Source organism: Oncorhynchus clarkii, chromosome 5 (assembly GCF_045791955.1).
Source record: "Oncorhynchus clarkii lewisi isolate Uvic-CL-2024 chromosome 5, UVic_Ocla_1.0, whole genome shotgun sequence".
Lineage (NCBI taxonomy): Eukaryota > Metazoa > Chordata > Actinopteri > Salmoniformes > Salmonidae > Oncorhynchus > Oncorhynchus clarkii.
This window is the reverse complement of record NC_092151.1, coordinates 42,326,074-42,338,861: the sequence shown is the minus strand read 5'-3', so window position 1 is coordinate 42,338,861 and position 12,788 is coordinate 42,326,074. Positions and strand designations below refer to the sequence as shown.

The 12,788-nt window shown below is 41.7% G+C and overlaps 1 protein-coding gene across 1 annotated transcript; it reads right to left on the bottom strand.

Moving 5' to 3' along the window:
- Positions 1-501: 501 nt before the first annotated feature.
- Positions 502-12,488, bottom strand: LOC139410044 (protein prune homolog 2-like). Its single transcript, XM_071155478.1, has 11 exons — positions 12,390-12,488; positions 11,242-11,298; positions 8,997-9,206; positions 8,245-8,409; positions 7,799-7,901; positions 4,866-4,997; positions 4,551-4,637; positions 3,011-3,109; positions 2,796-2,834; positions 2,292-2,343; positions 502-2,049 (listed from the first exon to the last, which is right to left on the bottom strand). The coding sequence occupies exons 2-10, from the start codon at positions 11,294-11,296 to the stop codon at positions 2,292-2,294; spliced, it is 942 nt and encodes a 313-aa protein (XP_071011579.1). The 5' UTR covers positions 11,297-11,298; positions 12,390-12,488; the 3' UTR covers positions 502-2,049.
- Positions 12,489-12,788: the final 300 nt, after the last annotated feature.

Below are 12,788 nucleotides of genomic sequence, written 5' to 3'. Positions count from 1 at the left end.
GTGTCTTTTGGTTTATTTTGTGTGTGGCTTCAACCATGAAGCCTGTAAAACAATATCCTATTTGTCGTAAAAATTGGTTTCAAAATGGTGTTACTCCTCTTTGTAATTGTGGTGGTTTTGAAGTTTAATTCGGGCTCTATTCAGTCTGGAATCGATGAAGCGTTACAGATTGCACAAAATAAATGTTAAGGTAATTTCCGATTGAGCCGACATATGCAGCGTTTACCCTGAATGCAGTCTCCGCTAACTCGGGAACATTGCCTTTAAATTTAAACCCAGCTGTAACGCTGATGGAGTGGAGTCCTAACACTTTCAGAGCTATGGTTTTGCCACTTGTCTTTTGTATAATTACTTTGCCGCCGTTGGCTTTTGATTAGCAAATATTGTGTTGTTATTCAAATAAAGTTGAATTGAATTTGAAGAAATGATTTGCGATAACACTAATAGAGACACAAATGTGTCGCATTGATACGGCACCAAAAGAAAGAAAACGGGACAACCTGTACTTATTCAATAAGAAATGCTCATTTTCATTGCACGCCCTAATGAATACGATCCTGGTGTTGTGGTAGAAAGGTCAATGGCATAGATGGATAGATGGAACGTGAGGGAAAAGCACAGGAGCAATGCTCGGAGTAAAAGTTGTATTTATTGATATAGTGTTCCATCATATAACACATTTTACACACAATGTAGAAGAGCCCTGGATCAAAGAGCCACCGAGCATCTGAGGAAGCATGCATTGAAACACGCACACACACTGACACACACAGTACGCGATATTGTGCTTTACACAGAGACCCCCGCTTCTCTCTCTCTGTCCTCCTCTTGAGGTCATATCCTGTTTGGTGCAGAAACAAGAGCCCTAGATGGTGAACATGTAGGATGTCTGACGGAAACACACTGACAGGACACACGCACACACACACACACATCACGCTCGACTCTCACAGGACCAGTCATCTGAAAAGACATGCTCTCACAATGTAATGATAGCTTGTTTTCACACATTCACTTAGTTACACACAAATATAATTCATTATATTTCTATGGTTACTCTTGTTACTCTGTTCGTCAGATTGATTCAAAGTGAAAACATCTAGGGATTTATCTGTCCAACACTCTCATCAAGATCCAAATGATTTTCAGATGTAAAAAAAGATTGATGAGACGCGTTACTTGGTCGTTTCCTAAGGGGACTGGATTTTTAGCATGTCATAGATATGTGAGATTGATTTTGACGTACCGTCATTGATGTGACAGAATGACTCGTCTAAATCCAAGATGGACAATATTAGTGCTTCACCGCTTCTCATGCATTATTACCAAAGTACAACATTAAAACTTTGAATGGACGTGTGTACTGCACTGTGAGTGACCACATCATATTTATGTCCTTCACAAACTACCGTACTTCTACACCTGCATTGCTTGCTGTTTGGGGTTTTAGGCTGGGTTTCTGTACAGCACTTTGAGATTTCAGCTGATGTACGAAGGGCTATATAAATAAATTTGATTTGATTTGATCATGGTAATGTGGATTTACTGTCAAGTATCCCAGTAGTCTCATCGTGGGGATTATTAATACTGGTCCTGGGCAACCTGCATGAGTGCACATTTTTGATCCAACCCAGCACTAACACACCTGATTTATTCAACTCATCATCAAGACCATGGTGTGCTACCAGGTACGTTAGTGCTGGGAAGAAACAAAACAGTGCAACCTGTGGGTCCCAAAGACCAGCATTAAGAAACCCCACATGCTCATCTCTGGTCTGTCAGAGGTGTTGTAGATGGATTTTTACAGTGGTCTTCATAGGATCTACGTCTGAGTGCTAACAGGGAATATGGCGTGTCTGCATAGTCGACTCCACGTCGCACAAACACACAGGGATATACCTTACAGTACATCTGTTTTTACTGCATCCAGCATACAAGACAATCATGAGTTTTCAAACAACGTGACATTCCATTTCGAGACGAGCATTCATTTCCACCGTTGTTGAATGCCACTTTGTCTAGGAGTTGTTCGCGTTGGTTTTATCGGCTCTGCAGAGGAAGAGACGCCAAGGAAACAAGAGGCATTAATGTTAGAGTATGCATCCCACGTGGGACCCTATTCCCCTCTATAGTGCCCTACTTTTGATCAGGTCCTGGTAGTGTGCTATATATTGAATAGGGTGCCGTATGGGATGCACTGTTGGAATGTTTATATGAAGGACAGACAAGCCAGACAAGGCCATCTCTCTTCAGACTGCACTTAAACAAGTAGCTTTAGTGGTCTTACTTACTCACTCAGGTCTCCCCGGCGTCGGCTCGGGTCCCTGGAGGAAACTGCTCACTCTGCAGAAGAAAGGAAGAGAAAGAATAAACGTCAGACGGGAATCTACGGTGCAGTGGTAAATATGTCGTGGGCCACATATTGAATCGATGGTATGTATGTGTCTTTTGTCAGGAAGGCAGAGCCAAATATGGTCATGTTCTCAGACTTGTCTCATTTACCATCCGCGATATATCACCATTATTAATCATATGATCGTAATCTATGGTTTGTTGATGTGGATGACAAATGCACTGCGAGGTGCATTTATCACATTCTCATATAATTGCATTATGAAAGTGGTCAGAGCAAAACCCACAGCAGTGGAGTAGGCTCTCATCCAACATAAAAGCATTTCTGATCTTAAACAGGATCATTTGATAAATGGGAGTCTGGCTAAGAGAGAACAGAAGTGGGGATACATAGTTTCTGTTTCTGCAGCCATATAGTAATGAGGGACAAAATCTATGCTTACGTTGAGCTCACCGCCGCTTCCTTCAGCTCCTCGTCAAGACTGGGGATGAGAGTTGACAACAGAAGATAAATTGAGAGTCAGTTCCAGGTCACAGGAGAGGAGGGGAAATGGAATGATATGGAAGAGGGGAGAGGAAGGGAATGGAAGGCGAGGAGGGGAGAGGAGGATGAAAGGGAGTGGGGGGGGGGGGGGGGGTTGGTGTGGACTGGGCTCACCTAATGATGCACTCTGGGATGAGGACGTGTTCCATGGGGATGAGTTCCTGCAGCTCAGCCAGGCTGTTCACATACTTGATCTTATTGCTGAACTTGGTGCTGTGACAAAACAAGGTATACATTGCTGTGAAATAACTATTTCCCCCCTTTCTAATTTTCTCTACTTTGCATATTTTTGATACTGAATGTTATCAGGTCGTCAACCAAAACCTATTATTCTGTTGAAGGGAACCTGAGTAAACAAATAACACAATAATTACATGCTTACTTCATTTATTTCATAAACAAAGTTATTGAACACCCAATGCCCCTGTGTGAAAAAAGTAATTGCCCCCTTACACTGACTGGGTGTGCCACCTTTAGCTGCAATGACTCCAACCACACGCTTCCTGTAGCTGTTGATCAGTCTCTCAGGTCGCTGTGGAGGACTTATGGCCCGCTCTTCCAGGCAGAACTGCTTTAACTCAGCAACGTTTGTGGATTTTCAAGCACGAACTGCTCGTTTCAAGTCCTGCCACAACATCTCAATTGGGATTAGGTCTGGACATTGACAAGGCCATTCCAACAAATAAAAAAAGCAGTTTCGTGTAGACATAATTGTGTGTTTTGTGTCATTGTCATTCAGCTTCAGCTCACAGACGGATGGCCTGACATTCTCCTGTAGAATTCTCTGATCTATTATGCTTTTTCTGTAAAGTGTTTTTGAAATCTGACACAGCGGTTGCATTAAGTCTATCTTTAAATCTGTGAATAACACTTGTATCTTTTATCAATATTTATTATGAGTATTTCTGCAAAATCACCGGATGTTTTGGAATCAAAACATTACTGCACGTACATACATGTATTGTGTAACATGGTGTCCTATGAGTGTCATCTGATGAAGATCATCAAAGGTTAGTGATTCATTGTATCTATATTTCAGCTTTTTGTGACTCCTATCTTTGACTGGACTTGTTAATGTGTGAAAGTTACATATTTCAAAAAAATACTTTAGAATTTCACGCTCTGCCTTTTCAGCGGAATGTTGTCGAGGGGTTCCGCTAGCGGAACGCCTGCACTAGAAAGGTTAAGGCAAGTCGTCCAGGCCCTGAGACGGCAAAGCAACCCCAAACCATCACACTACCACCACCATGCTTGAACATTGGTATAAGGTTCTTACTGTGGAATGCAGTCTAATCTGAAGCTGAAGTCATACAGCAAGACAATGATTCAAAACACAATCAGGTCGACATTAACTCTTTTTTTTTAAAGCAACAAATTTGAAGTTTTGGAATGGCCTCGTCAAAGTCCACACCTAATCCCAATTGAGATGTTGAGGCAGGACTTGAAACGAGCAGTTCATGCTTGAAAACCCCAAAATGTTACTGAGTCAAAGCGGTTCTGCATGCAAGAGTGGGCAAAGAAAATTATCCACAGCGATGTGAGAGACTGATCAACAATAAATTACAGTCATGCATGCTACATTTCAATCCCTGTGTAATGAAATATGCTCCGAGATTTCTTTACTTAGAACAGAGTCATTCATGTGTGTGTTTACCTGATGAAGGGCCGAGTGAGGGCTAGTATGGTCCGTATAAACCAGGACGGGTGGACGATGATGAAGGATTTCAAATTCTTCCTGAGCCTGAAACCAAACATTCATCAACATTCTTATATTGAGTACATTTGTGAGATGTGGCATGCTACGATGTTATTACAGTTGACCACATGGGAAATAAGTACACGTAAATCCTTTCACATATTACCCTGTGGGCCTGACTATCCTCCCCCCCCCCCCCGCCCTTACACTTTTTCCATACAACAAACAAAAAATCCATCAACTCATACATAAATCAACCATATGTCAAATGACCTCCTGTCAATCATCTGGTAACACTTCTTGAGCCAGCCCAGTCCAGGCATCCTCCTGTGGGGCGTGGCTCCGTTCAAGTAGATGATCATATAGTCTTCCGCCACCATCAGCTCCAACGTGCTGATCACATATCTGAAGGCAGGATATAGAGTAGGGGAGGTACACGTCAATCATGAACCGAGTGTATGTTTAGAACGCGTACAGGTTAAAAGGTAAAGAGACAAGCATCATGGTGAATGATTGCGCTACATGGGTTAGATTAGTACCTTATCACCGTTTAACCCTGTGAGACCCAGGCATAGATCCAAATGAAGAACAACATATTACCCTTCAGAAATACTTGTAATAGGCCTCTGATTATGAAAATGATATATTTATTTGATTTTCTGGAAACATTGCAAAAATGCAACATTGGGCTTCAATGTTAGGGAAAATGTGTGTTGGATGAAAAGCATTTACACTGTCTAATGGCATAAAAAAATAAAAACATGTATTGAACAACTCGACCGATTTTATATTGTTGTCAAGAACATATTTTTTGAAAGGATCAACTATGTTGAGGGTTTTCTATGTATGGAGAAGATCTAACTTACTTTTAGTAATATTTGGTTGTCCTTTCTGGCTTCATTTCGAGAGGCAACCTCCTATCTTACTACTTTACCATAAAATAGATTGGTCATCAATGGCAGTATTCTGATCTCATAAACCACACACAATATATATATTTTTTAAAGTATTTATTTTAATGTGTAGAGGGGAGATCAAAGTTAGTCTTGAAGTATTTGGTTGTCCATATTTGCAGAATTTGGAAGGAAAACAATCTCTCTAACTTGTCTATCAATATATGAATGTGGCCCAATGTCTGTTTGGCAACCCTTTAAGCCCAATGTTGTGTTTCTGCAACACTTACAAAACCACCTCTAGCTCATAATCTTTGTTTCTTTTTTCTATATAATCATTACATCTTAGAGAAATCAAGGGGGAAAAGTTATGTACTTGCATGGATGACTTACACCATATGCTTTTGTAGGGGACCAGTGTGGTCTCAGGTGAGTGGACAGTTTTCTAATGTTTCAGAATCTACTGATCAAATCTAATGTTATTTGTCACATGCAACGGGTGTAGACTTAATCGTGAAATGCTTACTTACAAGCACTTCCCAACGATGCAGAGTTAATAATAAATCTGACCCTTTTTTGTTTCTGCCTAAAATTACATATCCAAATCTAACTGCCCGTAGCTCAGGCCCTGAAGCGAGGATATGCATATTCTTAATACCATTTGAAAGGAAACACTTTGAAGTTTGTGGAAATGTGAAATGAATGTAGGAGAATATAACACATTCAGATCTGGTAAAAGAAAATACAAAGAAAACAAACTGAAACTTTGCAGTGTATGTGCAAAGTTTCAGACTGATCCAATGAACCATTGCATTTATGTTCAAAATGTTGTATCAAGACTGCCCAAATGTGCCTAATTGGTTTATTAATAACTTTTCAAGTTCATAACTGTGCACTCTCCTCAAGCAATAGTATGGTATTATTTCACTGTAATAGCTACTGTAAATTGGACAGTGCAGTTAGATTAACAAGAATTTAAGCTTTTTGCCAATATCAGATATGTCTATGTCCTGGGAAATTGTCTTGTTACTTACAACCTCATGCTATCGCATTAGCTTACGTTAACTCAACCGTCCCGTGGGGGACCCATCGATCCTGAAGAAGTTTTTTAAAAGTTATAATAAAAAGAAAAATAGTACCATGAGGAATAAAATGCACAAGAATCAAGCTATATACAGGGAGTACAATTACCAGATCAATATGTAGAGGTATGAGGTATTTGTGGTAGATATGTACATACAGGCAAGGTAAAGTGACTAGGCATTAGGATAGATAATAATAAGAGTAAAATAAATAACAGAGTATCAGCAACAGCATGTGTGCTTGTGTGCGTATGCATATATAGTGAATGTGTGTGGGCTTTGTGTGAGAGTGTCAGTATAGTGTGAGTGTGTATTTAAGAAATAAAGCATGGGGGGTGTGGTATATGGCCAATATACCACGCCTAAGGGCTGTTCTTATGTACGAAGCAACACGGAGTGCTAGGACACAATCCTTAGCCGTGATATATTGGCCATATATCACAAACCCCCAAGGTTCCTTATTTCTATTATAAATTAGTTACCAACATAATTAAAAACAGTAAAAAAAAAAATGTTTTGTCATACCCATGCTATATGGTCTGATATACCATGGCTGTCAGCCAATCAGCATTCAGGGCTCGAACCACCCAGTTTATAAGTAGTGTTTATACAGTCTTTGTGAGTGTGCATAGAGTCAGTGCAGATAGTCTGGGTAACCATTAATGAACTAATTAGCAGTCTTATGGCCAGGTGAAGCTGGTTGAGAGAATGCCAATTGTGCAAAGCGGTCATCAAGGCAAAGGTTGGCTACTTTAAAGAATCTCAAATATAAAATATATTTGGATTTGTTTAACACTTCATGTTTCCATATGTGTTATTTCATAGTTTTGATGTCTTCACTATTATTATATACAATGTAGAAAATAGTAAAAAATAAAGAAAAGCACTTGAATGAGTAGGTGTGTCCAAACTTTTGACTGGTACTGTGCATCTGGGTCTAAGAAGATGCACTATGTAGTGTCTGACATGATTTTTGTTGTTGTTCAGGAACGGTACAGGATGCAATTTAGGAAAAGTTGTATTTATACAACGATGGGTCTCACAGGGTTAAGGAATTTTTTTTTGGGGGGGGGGGGAATACAGACAGACTTAAGAACTATACATGCAATATATCCTTTAAGAACTTTTCAATGAAAGGTGTATTTGTCAGGGGTAAGTTGTAGGGTTCAGACCAGGAAATAGATTCAAGTCAGGAGCTCTGAGGATGAGGAGGATTCTAGGTGTAACTCACAGGAAGAGATGCTCCATGATTTCATGGTAGTCCTCACTGTCGCTGTCAGGGAGGAAACACGCCGCAAACACTATGATGGCGTTCACTCCATTTCCATAGTACCCTGATGAAGGAAACCCAAAACTTGTAAAGAAATATTCACATATGACCCACACCACAACAGTTTATAAGAGCGCCCTGTCGAGAGGCTTGGTGCTGGGGTGTGGTGTTTGGCTGTTTCCTTTTTCTGTTTGTTTGTTTTTCTCTGTCGTCTGCCATCAGTATATATCACTGTGTGTCTGATTAGCCCTTTTAATGTATTATCCTGCAATTAAGCCCTATTACGTTCTATGAGATTAAAATATATTTTGTATGGAAGACCCCATCAAGAGAAAGGAGGCAAGAGAAGGTCTATAAAATCAAATAAAGTTATAAAACGGAGAACAACGACCAGAACTGTCCTGTACCTCCATGGGAGATAACTCTCTGGTAGGGCTCAATGATCTTCATGTTAATGCGGTGTTCCTGCTCTCCGATGACCACTGCCCTACACAGCTTCCCATCCTGACGCTCTTCCTCCGTGCTACATGTGGGAATCGGCTCGCACGGCTCCTTCTCCCCTGTTGGGGGTTCTGGTTTGGGGCAAAAGGCAGAAACACAGCTATTACAAAAACCAGATGCACTATAAATCGATTTCTAATCTACACAGCAGAATTATGATTACAGAGAAATTAAGTATACGGAATAACATTTTCATTGAAGTTCCAGCTTCCAAGGGGCGTAATATCTTATTTAGTGTATTAGTCTGTGTTTGAAATAGCCCTACATAAGTGCACTATAGAGGTCCATTTGGGGCGTACTCCTAGACCAGGGGTACTCAAGTACTATTTGAGAACGTCCGGTGACACAAATGTCCTATTTGGCAAAGGTCTGGATGGATTTGGTCATTTATCAACATAACAAACCTCCACCTCGCAACCAATGCGACCCCTCTTGTTGGGGGAGAGAAAATGTTGCAATTTTAAAGCTAATTTCCTGTAATTCTACACATTTTGCATGTGTGCATTTTGTGTGTTAATGTGATACTAGGGTCGAAGCCCAACCGAGTAAAACAATTAAAAAGTGGGTGTCGGGACCCGCGGTCCGTATTGACCCCATTCTGGGTTCAGATCCGGACCGCGGTCTGCCAGTTGAGTATGGAGGTCCTAGACTGACTAACCCTCCCAGTCCAGCTCATTGTCGGTGTAGTCCAGATAGTCTGCGTCATCGGGCGTGTCCAGGTCGTCCACGTTAATGTCAAGGTCGTCGGGCGTCTCTAGGGCTTCGTCCTCGCTCTGGTCCAATGAGAGGCTGATACATGGGGCGGAGAGCTTCTTCCTCTGGGACGGGCCACCTGGAGCACCCTGCAGGGGCAGCGAATTGGGAGGGGCTAGAGGGAGGGAAGGGGAGGAGTCAGTGGAAATGTTAGAAGGCTATATATATATATATATATATATATATATATATATATACAGTGCCTTGCGAAAGTATTCGGCCCCCTTGAACTTTGCGACCTTTTGCCACATTTCAGGCTTCAAACATAAAAATATAAAACTGTATTTTTTTGTGAAGAATCAACAACAAGTGGGACACAATCATGAAGTGGAACGACATTTATTGGATATTTCAAACTTTTTTAACAAATCAAAAACTGAAAAATTGGGCGTGCAAAATTATTCAGCCCCCTTAAGTTAATACTTTGTAGCGCCACCTTTTGCTGCGATTACAGCTGTAAGTCGCTTGGGGTATGTCTCTATCAGTTTTGCACATTGAGAGACTGAAATGTTTTCCCATTCCTCCTTGCAAAACAGCTCGAGCTCAGTGAGGTTGGATGGAGAGCATTTGTGAACAGCAGTTTTCAGTTCTTTCCACAGATTCTCGATTGGATTCAGGTCTGGACTTTGACTTGGCCATTCTAACACATGGATATGTTTATTTTTGAACCATTCCATTGTAGATTTTGCTTTATGTTTTGGATCATTGTCTTGTTGGAAGACAAATCTCCGTCCCAGTCTCAGGTCTTTCGCAGACTCCATCAGGTTTTCTTCCAGAATGGTCCTGTATTTGGCTCCATCCATCTTCCCATCAATTTTAACCATCTTCCCTGTCCCTGCTGAAGAAAAGCAGGCCCAAACCATGATGCTGCCACCACCATGTTTGACAGTGGGGATGGTGTGTTAAGCTGTGTTGCTTTTACGCCAAACATAACATTTTGCATTGTTGTCAAAAAGTTACATTTTGGTTTCATCTGACCAGAGCACCTTCTTCCACATGTTTGGTGTGTCTCCCAGGTGGCTTGTGGCAAACTTTAAACAACACTTTTTATGGATATCTTTAAGAAATGGCTTTCTTCTTGCCACTTTTCCATAAAGGCCAGATTTGTGCAATACACGACTGATTGTTGTCCTATGGACAGAGTCTCCCACCTCAGCTGTAGATCTCTGCAGTTCATCCAGAGTGATCATGGGCCTCTTGGCTGCATCTCTGATCAGTCTTCTCCTTGTATGAGCTGAAAGTTTAGAGGAACGGCCAGGTCTTGGTAGATTTGCAGTGGTCTGATACTCCTTCCATTTCAATATTATCGCTTGCACAGTGCTCCTTGGGATGTTTAAAGCTTGGGAAATCTTTTTGTATCCAAATCCGGCTTTAAACTTCTTCACAACAGTATCTTGGACCTGCCTGGTGTGTTCCTTGTTCTTCATGATGCTCTCTGCGCTTTTAACGGACCTCTGAGACTAACACAGTGCAGGTGCATTTATACAGAGACTTGATTACACACAGGTGGATTGTATTTATCATCATTAGTCATTTAGGTCAACATTGGATCATTCAGAGATCCCCACTGAACTTCTGGAGAGAGTTTGCTGCACTGAAAGTAAAGGGGCTGAATAATTTTGCACGCCCAATTTTTCAGTTTTTGATTTGTTAAAAAAGTTTGAAATATCCAATAAATGTCCTTCCACTTCATGATTGTGTCCCACTTGTTGTTGATTCTTCACAAAAAAATACAGTTTTATATCTTTATGTTTGAAGCCTGAAATGTGGCAAAAGGTCGCAAAGTTCAAGGGGGCCGAATACTTTCGCAAGGCACTGTATATGATGCCTGCTAACATTTGCTGACTCTCCATACTCTCCATGGAGTGTAGGGTTATGGCATTTTGGCTAGTTGTCCTCTTAAAAGCTACCAACCTGTGCTAAAGATGAAAAACAGTTGGACCTTAACATGATATAGCTGTAAGTAGCTTATGTGTACGTATTATGAATGAGTTAATGCCTGTGTGAGTAACTAACCTCATCATGGTGCTTCATGTGAATGTGAGAGTGTGTCTAATTAACTGACAGCTTAGTTCTGCAGGCAGCCGCAGAGTAATGACGGCATAACAACCCCTCATCCCATACGGAGTTGCCTGTGGTTTGAGGCTCACCTGGTCTGCCCTCGGCCCCCTCAGAGGTCGCCTTACTGTGAGACGCCAGGTCCATCCCTTCATCACCCAGGGGGACATTAAGACAACACATAGCAGACCAGTGACACACTGAATACAGACCCAATAAACACAGGAGAGGCAAGTGTGTGCGTGCGTGCGTGCGTGTGTGTGTGCATGCGGTTCGCACCACAAGGAACGAATAGAATTTGAACTTTGCCAGGTTACACAGACACAATCCCCCCTACTGTGGTCCTTCAACCTCTACATTGCTGTGGAGAATCATCATACACAACAGTCCTTAATCTAGGACTCAATACAGCGTACCAGTGAGAGCCTGACTGTGCTTTGTGTTAGTCTGTTCATACACACACACACACACAAACACACACAGAAATGAGTGAACTCAGTTGGCAGTATTGTACAGTACACAGTCACATGCAAGCCATTTCCTACAGGCACACTGTCAGGACTGTGTCTCTATCATTGCTGCCGGGATGATTTCAATGACCACAGCAGAGGGGGAGAGAGGGAGAGGGAGGAGTGTTGAGGATAAAGGTCATCAGATCTCTCCGCTGTGAATAATCCATCTATTCTAGCAGGAGGCAGAGAGATGGATGGGGAGGGAAGAGGGTAAGGCTGTTACAGCATCAGCAGCCCCTTCTCTCTCTCTCTCCTCCGTCTCTCATCTGCTGACTCAAATGTCCACACGCTTACTCGAGCACAGATTGGGCACAGATGTAAGTAAACCAACCGACACGTGCACTCACGCACATTAAAATGATCCTGGTTTATTTTTCAGATGGGAGAAGACAAATCTGATTGCATTAGCAAATACGACAAAAAGAAAAACGCTGATCAGAATAGCTGATTTCTGAACAGCAATGATGAATTACATAAGCTTCTGCTGATGCTGAATCACACACACAGACACACACGCGTGCATGCATACGATAGGTATAACAAGATCGGCATCAGCTGCTTTACTCCAGGGAGGATGCTGAGCCACCTCATACATAGTGCAGTGCAGGATCACAGTGCTGATGACAGCAGCCCCTCCCTCTCCATTATCTCTTCCTGTCTCTAGAAAATAAATACGTCTCTCTTCTCCTTTTTCATTATTTTTCATCACATTAAATCCATCTACTCACCACTACTGGGGCACAGGAATCTCTGTCCTTCTCTGTCTTAGAGCATGGATGTATTTCAGCTGTATCTCACACTTTTTCTCTCTTCCTCCCAGGCTCTTGGTAGAGATGCTCAGCTTAGAAAAAGCTAACAGCTTCCACCATTTTGTGGTCACATGACCCAGGCTAGCTCCAAATAAGGCCAATCACCTGCTTCTACAGCTCTGTGCAGCAGCTGGCTCTGGCAGTGCAGCTGTGAGTGTGAGTGTTATTATTTGAGGCCAACTGAGAGGAGATGTGTAAAATTTGGACAGCTGAAAGAGGTTTTATTATCCCTCAGGGCTAAAAGAGAAACAATGAGTTGAAAGGAAGCTAATGAATACAGTAGAATTACAATGAATTCCTTGCCAGTACTATTTACAA

Excerpts from the sequence above, each read along its gene's own strand:
- LOC139410044 (XM_071155478.1), bottom strand. The coding sequence starts at position 11,296 with ATGGACCTGGCGTCTCACAGTAAGGCGACCTCTGAGGGGGCCGAGGGC. Across the intron at positions 7,902-8,244 it reads GAGAGTTATCTCCCATGGAG|GGTACTATGGAAATGGAGTG; the intron begins GTACAGGACAGT and ends TTCCTTCATCAG. Across the intron at positions 4,638-4,865 it reads TACCAGATGATTGACAGGAG|GCTCAGGAAGAATTTGAAAT; the intron begins GTCATTTGACAT and ends GTTTGGTTTCAG.